At 35.4% G+C, this 19,892-nt stretch overlaps 1 protein-coding gene across 2 annotated transcripts in view; it reads right to left on the minus strand.

Moving 5' to 3' along the window:
• Positions 1–660: 660 nt before the first annotated feature.
• Positions 661–19,892, minus strand: part of Ire1 (serine/threonine-protein kinase/endoribonuclease Ire1) — a 161,110-nt gene continuing 141,878 nt past the window's right edge. For both annotated transcript variants that reach the window (XM_081731224.1, XM_081731223.1), the window contains 2 exons: positions 13,050–13,235; positions 661–7,500 (listed from right to left, as the gene is read on the minus strand). In XM_081731224.1, coding sequence (XP_081587350.1) covers positions 6,889–7,500; positions 13,050–13,235 — 798 coding nt within the window. In that variant the 3' untranslated portion in view covers positions 661–6,888. The remainder of the gene's footprint in view (positions 7,501–13,049; positions 13,236–19,892) is intronic.

Genomic DNA, 19,892 nt, shown 5'->3' on the forward strand with positions numbered 1-19,892 from the left:
TACATATGCTACAAACTAAATTCTGGCCCTGAGTTCACAATCAGAATGACATTTACTTTCAACAGGATGGTGTACCGCGCCACTATGCGTTAAACGTTCGGGAATGGTTAAATTTTCATTTTGAGGGCAGAGAGATAGGATGACATGGAGCAACTGAGTCGCCATCAAAGTCACTAGACCTTAACATCACCTGACTTCTTGTAGGGTGTATTGAAAGATTTTGTTTACATCCTGAAACCGAAAACAATTCCTGAGTTACAACAAGCAATTCCCGACAAATTTCAGAAATTTATGTGAAAATGTGTCGAAAGGTTTGTAAGAAGTTATGCTGATAGGGTTCAACTTTATTAAACGTAGGCATTTTAAAACTGTTAATTAATCTCGATGAGTGGCGTTGTTTTGCTGTTCCCACGGAGCAATACGTAATTTCTCTGGAACTACTGTTCTTTTTTTATACATTTAACCAAGTAATAAATTTGAGTAATTAAAAAAGGGCGTTACTTATGCAGCACTCTGTATTTTCACCTCTTTAGACCTCTGTAAAACTTTTTGGCAAAATTGAACAGCACAAAAACGAAATAGTCTATAGATAACGCAACAACGCTGACATTCATGGCCTAAATCATAGTTGCATTTCTTTGTTGGAGTTACGTAGTAAGGAAAAAATGTGTGTATACTGGCTTGAATTCAATGATCGTTTAAAATAGTCTGAAGAAGTATAGAAAGTTAATAAATTAACTGAATTTCAAATAATTATCGCAATATATTAATTATTTAGATTTCAACATATTAACAGCTGGACAACTTGATGATAGTACAATAAAAAAAAAATGCTAATTGATGTAGTGACTTGGTAGGAAACAGCATATACAATCCGAACAACAGGAATGCCATTAACATTACAGCCATTCAGTAATTACATACGTTTTACATTTAAAATTTATAAGTACGCGATTGTTTACCTCTTCTTACATCAATCAATGCGAATTAGATGTTGTGACGTCATGGTCTAGTATAAATTCTCATAAACCCAACAAGGAGTAGACAGAGCAGACAGAAAGTAACATAAAAGTGTCGATACAGAATGGCAGGCAAACAGGAACCTCGATTTGGAAGTAAATAGCCTTGTAGCTGCACTACTTGAGGATTTGTGACTATCCGAATGTCTGCTCCAAGTGGAAAGGCATGCTCTGACATATCAACCAGTTGGAATGACTATCTTCATTCACAGAAATTGCCTTTACTACTTCATTTCTTCAAGTAAAACTGTTTTAATTACATGTTAACAATTTCTGATTTCTTCTATTTTTCTATAAGTATATTGAAAAAAGTAGTGTGATTGGCACCAAAATATTTCACAGCCTTATAACGTTTTGATCTCGTTAGTTGAAACTTTATTGATTTTGTAATATTATTGAAGAGCTTTCCACAACTTGCTATAACTATAATACCGTATTTCAATACCGATAAACATATGCACAACAATTATTCATGCAATTATATACATTCTTACAAAAATACATTTATTAATATAAATATTTACATTGATAGCTAACAAATATTTAAGGGATTAAACCACAAATAGTGATGATCCATCTATTTTAATAAATATTTACATATGTATATGCATGTCGCATCATATAAAAGGAAATATTATCATTCTTGCACAAAGGAGACTGGTATAATAATTCATGTCAAACTTCTTGAGACCAAAAAGTACCACACTTGACTACACGTTTTTCACATCTTACAACAAATTATTAACTTTACTTGAAAATATTATCTTTAAATATAATTAAAATTATACCATTAAATTTTAGTACACCCACTTTCAGTAATCACAATTCACAGTGGAATTTCAAAGCATTTCAGTACTGGCCCAGTTTCATGATTATCAATATTTTAAATAAATAACTAGGAGTACAGATTGTCACAATTTGTGATGTTGGGAGTCGACAAGCTAACAATCACCCACAACTAGTTCAAGAAGTGATCCTGTGGACTACATGATTAAGCAAATAGTGAGGTTTGCGGAATATATAGCATGAAAAATAATAACCCTTGAGGCACCACACACAGATAACAATTTTCGCTCTTTTCTATAGATTTATTATTATTATTGGTAAATAAGTTCTAGGAGGAAGGAATATTTACTAGTATATAGGGCTATTAAATGGTATTTTTTGGCTGAAATGAAGATACTAAGTTAACACAACAACGCTTCCGTGCTCACTTCAAAACATGCTAGGTACCTCCGAAAAAAAAAGAAAAAAAATACGCAAACTCCATGAAAAAGTTCTCACAGGAGAAACCGGGGATAAAATAGTACTGTAAATTTTTTTATGGGAGCAGTGAATGAGATAACTGAGAATTTATGAGTAAGATTAATTAGTAATTTGAATGTTAGTTTGATGGGACTTATCCTTCTGTATGAATACCATATCCGCATATGTACTACACCAGACCAAATTCTCACAATTAACGTTTCCCGTCATCTTTGACTGACATAGATAATATTTATTTGTGAATGATTAGTATGGCGCAGGATTTATCATCAGTAACTCAAAAATAAATTTACTTTCTAGATGTGCGTATGTTAATAATTTTTAATGAGCTAACAAAAATTCAAATCTATTGTATTATTTTCTTTTATCTTACTTTACTAATGCACATTATTGAAATTAGAGGATCAGTCAAGAGTAACTAGGAATTTATTATAGTGACTGTACCTTGTAAAGATTAGCAACTTTACAAAACTATTAAACTACATCACAAAACTATTATCGGCAACCTAGAAATCAAGAAAATGAAAGATGCACAAGTATCGTTAATATTAATTCCATATTGAGCATTTATATATTCACTATTTTTACAGTAACATCATTAGAAGGTGTCTTTCGTTAAAAAAAATAGTTACAGGGTTAATAAAACTAAAAAAAAATAGTTACAGGGTTAATAAAACTTCGTAAAGCTCATTCCGCTCCACTTCAAACACTTTCTTAACCAGACCATATGAAGTCGTAACTGGATGTCTGAAATGTAGGCAGACGGCAAAAGAACTTTTCATATAATGTATTGAAACTATCTATTTCAATTGACCAATACTAACTAACTAACTAACTAACTCTATGGCCTATGGAACCCGGAGGTTCAATGCCGCGTTCACAAAATCTCTCCACTGACTTCTATCCTTAGCTAACTGCATCCAATGTTCGGGAATCCATTTAGGAACTTTACTGTACTTCCTCGAAATACAAATTGAAACAGAAACTCACTCTTCTTTGAATGTTATTATCATCATTTAAAGTATAATTTGATAATTAAGCACATGCTGAAGATAAAGTAATTTCTCGTATTATTAATTCATTTGTAGTATAAGAATACAGTTAGAAATGTTTACATATAACACTCTTTTGTAATCATTTACAGTACGTATTTTTACTTTAATAATACGAGAAATTACTATATCTTCAGCATGTGCTTAGTTATCAAATTATACTTTAAATGATGATAATAACATTCAAAGAAGAGTGAGTTTCTGTTTCAATTTGTATTTCGAGGAAGTACAGTAAAGTTCCTAAATGGATTCCCGAACATGATTAATCCTACTCCAATTATACCCAAACGAATTGTGCAACTTGCATATAGTTTCCAATAAATTATGCAGAAAGTAATCCACAACAAAACTGAATATTTCAATCTCCTCTTGTTTGATTTTGACAGAGAAGCTGGACTGGTACTTTCTGTAATTACATTCTATATACTGAAACAAATTATACAAAATTTAAGACCGTTTCATTTGACATAATAAAATCTTTAACTGCTCGTTGAAGAAGTGGACTAGGTAGTGTAGTAGTTAATGAATCGGCAGGGAAGTTGAAAACACGGCCAAATCGTGCATGTTTCACTCTTTGAATGTCATTGGACTCGCACCTACCGAGGAAATGTAAGAAAAATATAGTTTCCTCTATTTATCATATAATACAATTTTGCTGTTATTTGAGACTTCGCAGTAACATTTATTGCTACGAAGAGTAAACATATAACGTCTTGTACAAAACATTGTCATCTTTACATACATGTAATAAAATATACTAAAATGCAACATGAATAAAAACTTATTTCACCGTCTCTGCAATAAAAATATGAGAGAGACAATAAATTTAATTCGATTAAATATTTAGTACAAAGCTCATTAAAAAATATACTGTCTCCAAGGCTGTATTAATGAAAATAATATTTTCCTAATGGTATCAAATAAAATGTACCCGAAAAAAAAATACAAATAAATAAAAATAAAAAAAGAATTCAATAGCTTACTACGGTAATCATTGACAAGATTTCATATTTCATAAATTTTAGGAAAAGGATAGCAAAACAACTGATAGTACTTTGGTAGTGTTATATACACCGTATATAATATCTATGTACAGTCCGCAGCAAAAAACCTGCAACACGAGCATGTAAGTTTATAGTGAAACTACGCCTAACAGCGCAGGAAATCAACATAACGTCTAAGTGGCTCGAAGCACGCCAGGGGAAACTTCGGCGTCCTCCACTGTATACTGATTTTGGTGCAAAAGACTTCGTCATTTCACAATAAACTTACATATCATGTTGCAGGTCTTTTACAGCACACTGTACAAGTTTGTATAGAATATGTAATAACAATTTTTTTTTTTTTTTCAGTTTAGATTTTCCAATAGTACAGGAACTGACACATGTTGGGCTTTGTTCTCAGTGTCGGTTATTGACTGAAAATTCTCGTTTTTATGTCCCACGGTCATGCCCTATATGCTAAAGGATGCGAGTGATTGGTGAAAGTGAATGATAATGAGAGTTGGTGGAACGAGAATGTGAGAGGAAACGAAAAAACCCCTACCACGCTGTTGTCCACCACAAACTCATATGGCCTGGATCTAACACGTTCTATTACTGAGCTAGCATGCTCCCCGGTCATGGAATGAAGTTTTCTTTCAGGTACACTATGCCAAAACACTCAGAAAACTTTAATAAAATACACAAGGTAATTCATTAACTACAAACATGTTCTACAGATGTTTCAACTAAACTTCAATTGCGAGAGAGTCCATGAGCATAGTTAAAAGCAATTAAGAAGCTAGATCTAATATGACAAATAGGTTTCTCTATATAAGCTTTTTCTTTTGTGTATGACTAGAAATGTTATAACTCATAGAATTTAACGTATTATTAACAAAAAATCACCACCAACTCTTTTAAAAAACTTCGTAAACAAGATTCAAATTTAATATATAGTCCTTTTCCCATAGTTTAACTCCTTATGTTTTACTCCTTCTTCGATATTTAGAACAATTAAAAAGTACTTTTCATTATCAAATCAAAACTCCAGTCCCACATCTAATTTGTATTTTTTTCTTTTTTTTCTTTGTTTCTTTTAACAAAAGGAACGAACACAAATGCAGTAAAATAATAACTGAAAGCAGAAAATGAGATTACCACGTTGCACCCCACGGACATAGTGTTTGTCCACTGGAAAGCCACAATCTGAAACTCAAAATGACTGGTACAATCTACAAATAAAATAATTTGCGTAATATTTTTAATTTTATTTCTCTCCACTGTTTTTTCCCAATAAATCTGGTCCTTACTGAAAAGAAACCTTGAATGAGACAAATTAAAGAGTGTTTCATAACCATCAAACATAAGGAAGTTATTTCTACAACTATGGGGCTGTGATATTAACATAATACTAAAATTATTAACTTCATTTATATTAATTACCAACATACAGTAAAGAGGTAGTAGTTGAAAATTTGATAAATCATGAACTCCACGCAAATAAAGAAAAAAAATTCATTTATATAGTATAATTTTCGTAAAATGAAATTTGCATTTTATATTAACGTCGCTTTTAGTCATGTATACAATTTTGAATTGGTACTGTTATCTAACCTGTTACGTAATATATGAAAGCTATATTCTGAAGACAAATGAAGTATTAGGAAACAATGAACACACGTGTAATATACACGTTTCGAAGTTTTATTTTCGAAATGTCTGTGTTAAATATACTACGGTAGACATAAACAGCAGAATAGCTACATATTTTACATGTTCTATTTAAGAATACGTTCAAAATTTTGTTACAGTATTTAGTTTGCGATATTTTATATACTGCATACATAGCAATTATATATCTACTGATTAATTTATTTCTGCTGTAGACCCCTCTGTTATCAACATTTTCTTTATGTAGACCTCACTCACATTCATTGTATATATTTACTTTAACTCTAGTATTAATATCGTACTTCAAGATGAGGCAGATCAATAATGGCTCTCATTTTAAAATTTACACACAATTCTGACTACTACTTCTGGAAACAACCAGTTTTGGAATTTATACGTACAGTACGTTTTCCGACTATGATATAGCACTTTAACAAAATTACAGACTCTTTATTTAAAATAATTTCATTGTATTAAAATTTCAATATGCAATCGCTATGATTTATAGCAACACACCATCAATTCAACGAAGTGCAATAAAATCAGTCAATATGATACAATATATTACAAAATATAAATCTATGTTTACACATTTACAAAACAGGTACATGTAATACGTATGTACATCTATATGTAGAACAAGTTACAATTCGTATCTTTAAAAATAGACGTACACAATAAAAATAATTTCTTATATTCCATTATGCACTTATACATTTACAGTGCACGTATTTAAAGGACGTAAAAAAACAATGTATTTGTAGTACATTATCATAATAATATTAAATAGTAGTATCAATACAACTGGTGTTTCTTCTAAAAGTTTTTAACAAACACAACATACAGTGATACAATATTCAAGGCACCGAATATAAATTTGTTATTTTCCCGGGACTATCAACGTTTTCTCCGTCTTTTCTTCACAGATCCAAAGATCAAAGGCGCCTGATTTGGAGTTAATTCTCTTTCAAAATTTCTTATCTCTCGTTCTCGTTCATTTTGGAGTATCTCCTTCGCCATTCTGTCCGACGCAACTTGACTTAACTGAGGACTCTCCACTTTATGCGTTTCTGTCATTGTATGGGACACATTCAGAACCCACTCGTAAGTCTCCTTTTCCGCTGATTTTCGTCTCTGTTTATGAATCCTAGGAGGTGATTTACTATCTATTAATTTTTCATGTGTCTCGTTAGCCAGTTTCTCATCTCCTTTACCATCAGCTTGGACTTCACTTTCAACGATTGTACCATCATCTAGCATTTCCTCTTCTTTCTCGTTAATTGTGTTGCTGCTATTCTTTGTCCTCTGCTGAACAATAACTCTATCATCTTCAACTGATACTTCATTCTCCGATAGGTGCAAGTCTTCCCAGTTACTTCGGACGGAATCGTCTTTATCTACTTTTTTGTCTCTCCTCACCTGGAAATCGGGCTCAAATAAGTTCTGTTGGTAACGCAATTGTCTTGGGCTGTTATTTGATATTGATATACTGGGATTCTGGGTCAACACCTAAAACAAAGAAAGTTAAAAAAAGTAGTTTGTACATTACTGAATAACTTCAGTCTTATCATTGACTCTATCGAACTAGACGACTTTGCAACCATTTCTCGGAAACTAAAATCTATTAAAAACCCTACTTTCAGTTAAAATTAGTAATAAAGTACGCTAAATGATAAATTTTGTAGCAGAAATCGTAAGTATGTATAAGGCAGCATCGCCAATATCATTACGAGATGGCTCATTAAACATGCTCAGGTAACAAGAAAATAAGCAACCAATCCACATCAATAAAAATTCAGTAACCCAAAACCCACTGTAACCCTATTACAGTGAAGCCTATTAACTTGAACACCTCCCTAGTGGCAAACTTAACCTGCGTAACTTAACCCTATTCTTACGAAAACTGCATTTTGCCATAAGATTTGTATTACTTACTACTCTCTAAGTCGGTCGTATGTCTAACTTGGAACTTGGCTACACTGAAGCAACGATTTTCCTAAGCTACTAATGTTATATTTACTTCTGTATGTAGGCCACAAGAATCTTCATTAGTTAGACATACTTTCAGGGTATCTCTTATTACTGTATATTTCGGAAGGTGAATAAGCCCATGAGAAAAAAAGGTTAAACTTGTCCACTGAAAGTAACTTAAAAGCAGGTGGTGGTAATGTTTACTGCTTTTACGTCTGTTGTCGGAGAGTATATGAAGAGATCGGTGGCATTTATATTGGCAAGGTATTTGATATCCAGATAAATTTATTCAGCTACGGATATTCACTGTTTCAACCATGTGTTCAAATTATTTTCCTTCTGGTGGTTTGCAAGAAACACATAAAATGCTGGCAGAATTCATGTTGCGAAGTGTCACAAAGAAAGAAAAATAATATAACAGGAATACATCTATCTGCACAGAAATACTAGACACAACGATCACCGAACATCACAATTTGACCTCTTCATTTTCGATTCTACCTTTGCAACTTGGACAACAACGCTAAACCAGCAGAAAGCTATTATTATGTACCCTCTCTTGCTTTTAGATTGCTTTTCTATACAACAATATGTTGTTGTAAACAAAACCTTGTTGTAAAAGAGGTCACCTTGTATACAATATTTTTCTTTTGCCACATACGCTACCCTGATCAACTACATCGAATAAACTTGTATTTGCTACTTCTTTTCCTTTTTGAGATACGAACAGTTTTTGTGTTTAGGTAAGGCCTTTAAGCATTATTAAGTTTTAAGATAAGAAATACTATCCCCCTTTCTATCATTTCACAGCGAATTACTAAATAAAGAAATCCAGTTCTTACGTATTTTTGGAGAGGGGTATCTCCATAGCATACTCTCCAATCCTCAGAACAATTTTTGTGCACTCTGTCAAAAGTTGCATTTAAGTTACAAAATAATTTTAAACGTCTTGTTTGAAACAGGGGTAAAAGTGAGGGGAAACGCAGTCTCTCCACTTTTGGAAAATATGTGGCGTCCCTCACTTTATAATAATAATAATAATAATAATAAAAAAATACAATGGGCAAAAATAGGCACGAGGGACGGCGTGACGTCATGCATCTCTCCTTTCCAGATCCATTTTTACCACTGGTTTGAAATAATCTTGTTTTATAATACACTGAACCTTTGTACTGGCACTGAATAAGCATACAAAAATTTGGCTCGAATAATGATTAAAGAGGTAGAAAATGCAATATTATTTGAACTCATGAACCATAAATATTGTTTGAAAATTGCCCCATTATTTTTAGTATCACAATAGTTTAAAAATGAGAATAAACAATTCGTTTTCTTTTTGTTAAATTACGAGACGAGTCATCTTTAATATATGATTTCAAATGTATAATTATTGATGGAAAATAATTGAATATGTAGCTACAAATGTACAAAAATTAACAAATATTGCATTACAAGCATAAAGTAGAAAGAATATTTGGTATATATAGAAGTATTCTATATTTAAAAATCAAGAGTCCGATGAAATTAGTCCAGTTATTCATTAAGTATTGACTGAATGCATCCGCTGAATGTGCAACTTCACATAAACGCTTTGTAAACACATAAACGCTTCCGAAATAAACCTCTCTACGAATTAAAATACATTACAATGAAAACAAAAAAGCTGAAATACGAGTAACCATATTTCAAAATACTTTCATTTGCGAGAATTGCTTCAATTAATGAAGAACAAAAATGAGTTTACCACAGGATCGCTGATCCAACTGCAATATGTGAATAATTCACTAATATGATATTCCACTGCACAAACGAAGGCAAAAGATAATGTGAACAACTTCAGAGCGTAATCTTATTACACATCATTAGTGGAAAACACAGGTAAGTCTCTAAATTTGAAGGTTGCAATTAAAAAAGAACCAAACCATATCTGAGATCATCTTAAAATTCTCATTTTAAATGTTTGTAAAATCTCATTCTTCGAAACTCTCATTCTTAAAAGAATTCCCTGACTTTTTCGGGTCTTCTCAAAATTCCCTAACTTATTCCGGTTTTTCTGGTTTGTCGCTACTCTGCTTACGTCATGTTGATCCTGTGAATGCCAGACATCAGGCTGGTACACTGACTGAAATGACATCGGTACCAGCCCGTTCGGTGACACAGGTGTCCTCTATAACTGCGACCACAACGCCAGTACCAGTAGAAACACATACTTAGAGTTGCGATATTTTTTTTGGAAAAGTGTAGTGCATATCGGTCATAGTAAATGTGTTCTAGAAACACATGATGCCCCAGAGAACTCATGTGAATGATGTAATGCGCGGTCGGATTATCAGTAGATTAGAAATGGGGCTAAGTCAACAGAGTGTGGTTACGGACTTGAATGTTTCTCGCAGTGCTGTGTAGCGACTGTGGAATCGTTTCTTGGCTGATGAAAACATTGAATGGCAGTATGGTGGAGGTGGAGGCTGTCGACATCCAACAACGCCATATGACAATCGTTATCTGGTTTTAAATGCCCAACGAACACAGGAGATACACCAGCTCGAGAACTAGTAGCTGCCCTAGGACCCACATATTACGTCAAACTGTATACAGGTGGTTATACAAATGCAAATTGTACACGTCGACCCACAAGATGCATTCACTTCATACAATAACAGCCAGGTACGCCTAAAGTGGTGTATAACCCACAATGGACCCCCATAACAATAAAACAATGTACTTTTCAGCTACGAATCACAATTCAGTTTGGAGATTAATTCCAATCTTTTATTTGTTTGGATGGCACCAGAAACACACTACCACCACTGAAATGTTGTCAAAAGAAGTAAATATGGAGACCTTGGTATGGAGTGGCATCATGTTACAGACCCATACACTACTTCATATGTTCCAGCAGCTGACGGAAACAGCTGAGATCTACAGGAACATCATCCTTGAACAGTATGTCCGACTGTTCCGTAAAGCATACGATCCTTAATTTTGTTTTACGGATAATAATACACGTTCACATAGGGCATAGTTGATGGAGGATTACCTGCAGCATGAACATATCGCGCGACTCGAGTGGCCAGTGCAGTCACCGGATCTCAATCCCACTAAGCACGCATGGGATGTCCTCAGGTGATGTATTGCAGCCTTAACACTTCCACCACTATCAATCGCTGAGTTGCACGGAGAGATTAGGCAAGAGCAGGATGCTTTACCGCAGAGTTGCTTGATAATCTAATCCATACTATGGGTGCACGCTGTGCAGCTCGCATGGATGTTCATGGTAACCATACATCATATTGAATATTTCTGGAAACATAAATACAAACTTGTGAAGGCCAACAGACAGAGACTCAAATGACGAAAGTGTACTCAGATTTTTTCAGTGTTCATGTCACTGCAAACGTTTATTTCGTCTAGAGTTATTTGTTCCTCACTTCTGAGCAAGCAGATTTTTTTTTTTTTTTTTTTTTTTTTTTTTTTTAACTGTCACTGTCATCTGCACATTTCCTTAAGCTTTGGACTTGAGTTTGTATACATACATATAAATATAACACACACATACATACGAAGACCAGTCAAAAAACTAGTTGCACTACTTGAGAAAACAAAACAGGAGCGAACTTCTAATAATAATTTTATTTCTACACAAACGTTCCATACAAAAGCTACTTTTCGACGTAATAACCTCCTTTATTTCAACATTGTCGAGGCGTGGCACAAGTTTTTCTATGCCTTTTGCGAAGAATTCCCGTCGAACGTCCGACAACCATTCTTGGATTACAGCATTCACTCGTGATTCGACGAGTGATATTGTCGCTTTGAAAATTCTTTTTTTCATGTGACGAAACCATGGAAATCACAAGGTGCAAGGTCTGGCCAATAAAGGGGGTGGGGTGGGGGTGATTCCATACTTCCCACTGAAATTTTGTACAGAAGATCACCGGTTAGTTTTTTGCATGCGGTTTCACATTGTCATGCAGGAGAAGATGTCTTTCAAAAATTTACCTGGCCGTTGATCTTTAAGTGTTTTTTCCAATCGTTTTAAGGTTTCACAATAAGAGGATGCATTAATTAAGGTATCCTTCGGCATGAATTCAGTATATACCACACATCCTCTTTTGAAAAACAGCGTCAGAATCACCTTTCCCGCAGTTGGAAGTGGTCGGCACTTTTTCGAGTCAGGAAAGTGGAATGTTTCCACTCGGAAGCTGCGTTTCATTCCAGTGTGGAATGATCAACCTGTTTCGTCTACGGTCACAGTTTTCTCCCAACATCTCTTTCCTGTTGATAACGTTTCTAATATGCATAAGCATTATCAACGCGATTCACTTTGTGTTCTTGTCAATAGCCAACGCACACATCACGCATAATCTTTACGTAATACAAGAAGCTCGGTAATAATTGTATGCACATTTCCATGTGAAATGTCCCATTCATTTGCGATATTGTCGATTCTTACAGGTCTGTTTGCAAGAATGAGTTCAAATTTCAGAATTTGTCGAAGATGACGGTCTTCCCACATGGTAAACGTCATCAATAACTGTACGTCCATTCTCAAATATGGTGCACCACATTGCGATATCTTATCGCAATACTGGATTTTCACCATCACTTCGTGCAGCTGTCGATAAATTTCTGTGCAGATTTACCTTTCTGTTCATAAAAAACGAATCATTGCATGCAATTCCAATTTGAACAACCACATACAGCTGCCGAGACATAGTCACAATTGACTAAAAAGCAAACTAAACAAACTACAACTGCTGCGTCAAAGTCGCTACATCACGCGCTACAGATAAGCTTTTACGAAAGTGTGCAACTAACGTTTTGAATGATTTAGTTCTATACATATATAAATAAATACATACATAAAATAACAATGACACCCGATCGGAAAGTTACCTTTCATTGCACTTTACATTTGTGCTTCATTCACAAATTTGTCTTAATTTTACATAACATCAACAGTTCTGAAGCACTTATATTTAATAAAATATTACGATATAAATATTAATACAAACAAGTACGGAAGAAGGAAAAGGATAGAAATAAAACTGCTTTTTATACATATTATACAACTAAAATTCACATACCTGTGAAAACGAGTAGTCTTTATGGTAATATTCACGGAACACAGTCTCATTTTGAACACACTGCATCCTAATCCATGTGTGGAAAAGTAGTCGAGGAAATCTGGATATCCAGTATTGGACAAATCCATCGGGAATGGAACCAAGAATATGCTTAGTCTCAGGAGGCAATTCCCGATAATGATGTTTCTAATCAAAAGTAAAGAAAACGAAAACCAACATTAAAATAATAAGTAGAATTATTGTGAAGTTTAATATAGCAACTTTAAGAAAATCTAAAAAGTTATGGAAATTCAATAAATACACTATTTTCAAATAAATAAATAAATAACTAATACAAAAACAAATTATTTAAATCACAATTATCTTCTTTATTTTCTACTTTATATTACGTTTAGTTATGCCAACGTATGTATGTTTCTGAAAGTTAAGCAGAAATATATTAGTGTTCGGATTGATTTGTACACAAATAGTTCGGAGTTTTTCAAGTTACAGATTATAACGAAAACGAAAATATGATGAAGCCAACACCAATATTGATTAAACATACGAACAGTTGTAACGCTATGAGAAAAGGAACGGACGAAGTGCAGAATATGTCTGGGTCGAGGGTGCAAATCCTTTTCAATGAGTGGGAAAAAAGGTTTTCACACCGTAAGTGGATTCAGAAAATTCGCATTAAAAAAGCGCTTGTAAATGAATAGCCTCTTTCTATAGAACTTCTATAGTGGAAATTCAGGTTCCTGGCAATAACAGCAATACACGACCAACACACAAAACATAACAGGATTTTCTTCCACTCACAGAGACTAAAAAAACTGTTTCCACAGATTAAAAAAGGATTCTGCATTGCTAATAATAGTTATATTTTATCGTTGAAAGCTGCTGCCTCATTAGTATTGAATTTGCTCAGAAATTCAAATATGCTAATATCTCCAACCGAACAGTTGATGGAATTAAGATTTTTTTTTTTTTTTTTTAATATACAGATATAACTACTGTAAGTAAACTTTTTGTAACTCTTCTTTCCATATTTCTCATCAGAGAAAAGAGGAGAAATCTTTGAAAAGCAGTGCGTGGGTTTAAACGTTGGACATATCTATACAAATAACGTCAACCGGATTATTCTTCCTAGCCCAGTCGCTTTTGAACTAAAAGTGGCCTGAAAAATGAAAAAAATCTTTTAGTTCTGGAAATTGCCTTAAAATCTCCTTTGGGGATTCCATTTAAACATACTAAAAGGCCCCAGTGGTAGGGGTCGGGAAAATTTCGCCATCTTGGATTTTAGGTCCCATTTGCCAGTTTTTACTGAATATCTCGAAACCTATCAGCGTTTGTGTACCATAAGGAAAATTCGCATCCGTAAGCAGGATATTCCAGTTTCAGACCTAAAATATGTTCAATTTACGCTTATCCCATCCATTAACGTAACTTGGATATTTTTCTGGGGAGAGCCATGGCCCCTAAATTCTGAAAATTGGTAGAACCTTTTACACCACTAAAATGGTTATGAGTAAATAGAGGTAAATTTGTCACATTACTTTCGTTCAGTAAAAAAAATTCTGGGGAGGGCCAGCTTTGCTCTTGGGGAGGGCCTAGCCTCCCCTGGTCCCCCTCTAGTTACCTCGCGGTGAATAGACTGGACATTACATTCTATGACTTCTATTCTTCTAAAAGAGATAATGACGGAACACACTTCTATTCGTCTAAAAGAGATAATGACGGAACACACTTCTATTCGTCTAAAAGAGATAGTGACGGAACACACTGAAATGCTGTGTGATCTGACCTGCTCACAACTGCAGACTGGATAACTTTTTTCAAGGTGAACAGACTGGACAGTTAAATGCTGTGACTTCTATTCGTCTAAAAGAGATAGTGGCGGGACACACTAAAATACTGTGTGATCTGACCTGCTCATGCTGCAGACTGAACTTTTTTTGAGGTGAACAAACTGGACGATTAAATACTGTGACTTCTATTCATCTGCTGAACAATCTAGGATACGAAATGGAAGTAACAAGTAATGTGAAGTGTTTTGTTTATGGAGAAGAAGTTAGAAAAGGATGTGATGAAGTGAAAGTTGGTATTAAAGGACTGAATGGTTTGATAGAGTGTAGTTTATTAAGAAAGGATGGACGAGTGAAAGAACTTGCAGGATTTACTAGTTTGGTCATGCATACCTCCTGCAAGAAAACTTACATCAGGAAGACATCTATAAAATCAGCAATTACCTACAAACTACGGATATTTTGTTTTCAAAATACCCTGTTTCGTGTCTTAACTACGGATATTTCGATTTCGAAATGTTACTACAATAACTTTTGTAACACTGGTAATCCTGTTTTAGTCGTGCGTCAGAGATCTCTGAATGCTGCTAACACGACGTAGGAGTAGTGAAGAAACAAAGCAGCCAGAAATACTTCATCATTGTTAACTCAAACAAGCTCCCCCCCCCTTTTTTTTGTTTTTCCATCCCCGTCTATTTTTGCCTGGCAGAAGTCAAATTATTTCTGCTGTCACGTGGAAAATGCCTGTGTTAGACTTTTGAACTCTTGTTTACATTGCAAAAAGGTCTTGCTCATGTTACTGGTGGGACAAAGGACCATCTGTATGTGTGTGTGAGAGAGAGGGTGTTTCTAGCACGCTATACAAACAATATGCGTCATATTGGAAACAGCAAGTAAAACGCGAAGTGTGCAGTCGTCACCAGATATGAGGCACAGTTACAAGAAAAGGTAGGTAGATAAAATTCTTGTTTCTTTTTGTCTCTTTGTTCAATTACGATGAACATAAATAAGTGTCTGCAACTCATGTTCTTTCCCACTGGTAGACACAATTTTTTTAAACAAATCTTTTTATAGAGTAAAAACAGGAATTAGAAAGGAAAGTTTACGTGGATTGTGTCGTCAAATTATGGAAGTCAAGGAATAATAAACACATATTCCTCCTATCACTATATTTGAAGACGGGTGGGGGGAGAAATTTTAATTTCCTTTCCTAAAAGACAATTTACAGTTACAACAATACTAATAACGCATAAAACATTACAAATTTCGTATATATAAATAACACAAATACAAAATAGACATTCGTGAACAAACAACTTTTTGTTTCATGTGTCTTCGATAAATAGGAGTGAAGGAATGGACTTGTTTTTAAACCCTTACGAAAACGCTTTAAATGGCGCCGTAAAAAGGGGCTGCGACATTTAAATTCCTCAGTTGTTGAGCTCAACATCAAGAGCTCAATCTACCCTTTTGAGGTCGACTCAACGTGCATTTGACTACAAACGTAAATGCTTGTACTGCTGTGAGACTATCGACGAATCGTTTTATGCAAAAGAACAAAGAAAAGAGCCTCAGAAGAGACGTCATGTCTACAAAGTAAGAACCGTTGAAATGAAGGAACACATTATTGAAGTAGCGGATCGTAGGGGTGACCAGTGGGCGACAGAAGTGAAGTTACGTTTGGCTGACCCAAATGATTTAGTAGCCAGCGAGGCAATATACGAGTATCACCAAGACTGCCAACTGTCATTTTTTACACACCTGAGCCCTGGAACGTCTAGAAAAAGGGACAGACCTTCGTCTGACTATGTTGAGTACGCCATGGAAGAGATCTATTTCTTTTTAGAGAACAATGATTGCCACTTTTCCCTTGCTGAACTGATGGAACAAATCACAGAAGAACACAAACACGAGCGTACTGTGAAGTCTAAGTTGAAGGAAAAACATGGGAATGGTCTAACAATCACAGAAACACAAAATCGAACTCCAGTAATTCAATTCCGTGGAACTAGAGACAAAATTCTTACTGAGTCTTGGTACAACTCAAGAAAAGAGATTTCTGAAGAGGAGCGGATGCGAATAGTACAGACTGCAGCTGCTATAATTAAGGAAGACATACAATCTGTGGTTGGGAACACTCATACATACCCTTCCAGTGACCGGTTTTTGGACGACATGAACAAAGACATTCCTCAGACTCTACTGTCTTTTCTAGAGCATTTGTTGTCGAGGAAAAAAAAAAATGCAGAGAGCAAAGAAAGAGCCAAAATAAAGACGACATCCATAGCTCATGCTATTATGAAAGGTGTACGGCCTCGAACCATCAGTTCACCTCTTCAAGATGCTTAGGGATCATTCCTTTACAGGAAGTATGGTTCCAGAAACCTTGTATGTTTGCTGCACAATTTGGGTTTCTGTTCATCTTATGACGATGCATGAACATTGGAAGTTTCAGCGATTTTCCATCCCCCAAGCACAATTTCACTTGACACATTTGTGCAATTTATGTTCGATAACGCTGACTTTAATGTTGCAACTATTGACGGGCACAACACTTTTCACAGCATGGGAGGAATCAAGTGCATAACCCCAGGCTCCCATCCACAATGCAGCGGAGAAATAAAGAAGTTGACAACTAAACCATCTGCTTCAGAAATTGGCGCAATGCACTTGGTGTCAATTGCAAATTATGAACACCGTCAGCCTGGTCTAAAAAACATTGTAATTTCAGATTTTACTAGTGCTCTCCCTTGTTCTAAGGAGCTTATGAAGATTGAAGCTGCTGACGTTTTGTGGCTCGTTGCAAAGTGGTTGTGTCTCCCTCAAATACTAGGATGGAAAGCTTTTATGATTGCAGCCAACGCATCGATGAATAGTGGAAAACATGAGGTTGTACCATTAACGTTTGTGAAAGCCCCACCATCAAAATATGACACAATCTTTACTGTGATCAAAATGGCCATGGAGGAATGTAAATCACTGAACCAGGATACATGTATCATCACCTTCGATCACCCATTGTACATAAAGTCTCGCGCCTCAGCTGTTCACGACGCAGACTTGTCAAAAGTAATTGTGAGGCTAGGGGGGTTCCACTTGTTCTTGTCTTTTCTGGGTAGCATTGGTGAAATAATGGCTGGCAGTGGTCTTAGGGAGTTATTGTGCACAATATACGCTCCACACGCAGTAGACAAAATGCTATTAGGGCATGCGTATGCAGGAGCTATTCGAGCTCATTTCCTGGTTCAGACAAGCTTAGCCCATCTAGTGTTCGATCGCATGGATGTTTCGGATGATAAAAAGGAGTACATCAAGAATTTCCTGTCAGATTTTTTAAGTGAAACACCGACTGTATCCAGGATGAATGAAGATCCAGAAATTAAACACCTTGCATCTACATTCAGTAAAGAGTTGAACGTTTACTTACTGACTGCTTCAAATACGAGCTGGCTCCATATCCCATGTCTCTTTTTGAGGACGGTGGCATGAGGAAAACAACCAAATACTCCCTCTACGATGTTTTTACTCCTTTGGAAAACAACATTGACTTGCTTCAGAGCTTTGTGGTACTGGACGGAGGCTTCCTATTACATCGAGTGAAGTGGAATGAAGCTACTAACTATGCTGGAATTTACGATTCTTACATAAAGTACGTCAGGAATCACTTTGGAAACGGGTGTGCCATAGTGTTTGACTGTTACGAAGATGCTTCCAACCGTACAAAAACTGCAGAGCTAAGCAGAAGGGCACGTCTAAAACATGCTGTAGATGTCAGAGTAGAAGACAACCTCCCTCTCACTCTAAAACAGGATCAGTTTCTAACGAATGCAAAGAATAAAGCAAGGCTGATTGCGTCTCTGGTTCCTAAGCTCCATCAAAATGGATTCAAGGTTTTCCAGAGTGATGGGGATGCTGACGTCCTAATAGTTCAAACAGCTATTGGAAAATTGTCAAATTTTCAGAACGTTGTTGTGGTGGGGGAGGATGTGGACCTCTTCGTGTTACTAGTTGCTCTAACTCCACTTGAAAATGAAATTTATTTTTATAAACCCGGAAAATTGAAAGTAGAACCAAAAACTTTCTCTTCAAAACAACGAGAACCCTCGTTTCTTAAAGAAAGCATATTGTTTCTGCATGCTTTCAGTGGCTGCGATAGTACATCAGCTATATACAATCAAGGGAAGATTAAGATCGTCAAAGTTAAAAAAAAAAAAATAATAAATAAATAAAAATAAAAATAAAATAAATAAATAAATAAAAAAAACATGACATTCCAGCAAAATTTTACCACCCTCACACCACACTGGAAGTTCTCACTGAAGCTGGGCAGAAAATGTTTCTTGCTTTGTACGGAGCTCCCCTCAGCGAGACATCTCTAAACGCCTTCAGGTACACCTGGTTCCAGCGATCGGCACGAAAAATCAAGCCTGATTTGGCCTCATTCCCTCTCACTGAGAGTTCAGCTGCCCAACATTGTTTTCGGGTGTATCACCAGATCCAAGAGCTGGGGATGGACCACAGTATCATCCACACTGGAATCCATCCGCACCTTGGATCCTGCCGCTCCTGACAACATTTTAAATATGATATTCTGCTCATGCAAGATTGAATGTGGACGGAGATGTCACTGCCGAAAAGCTGGTGCAACGTGCACTAATGCCTGTTCACAGTGCTCTGATGTGTGTATGAAGAGACCACTGTCGTCACCAGATGAGGACGAGTCTTCTGACGACGACGTCTAGTGAAGCTTACCACCATTCGTCTTACAGAAACACTACTTATTACATGTAACTCAGTGAACATGTTTACTTAATATAATATCTACACTTAATGTGTGACTTTATGTTTATGAAACTGAATAAGTTTTTGCAACTTAACTCTCTTTGTCTCGGCTTTATTTCATTGTATTATTTTGGTTACTGATAAATAAATTATCAAAACAATTACTAACCAAGTATATCTCATTTATCATTTCATTTGCGTCAATTACGTGTGAAAGTAATTGTTCTTCGCATCCTATATGATTTCCCTTTTCTCCTTCCCTGCTCGTTATTTC

The sequence above is a fragment of the Thermobia domestica genome, chromosome 11, assembly GCF_964235325.1.
Source record: "Thermobia domestica chromosome 11, izTheDome1.hap1.1, whole genome shotgun sequence".
Lineage (NCBI taxonomy): Eukaryota > Metazoa > Arthropoda > Insecta > Zygentoma > Lepismatidae > Thermobia > Thermobia domestica.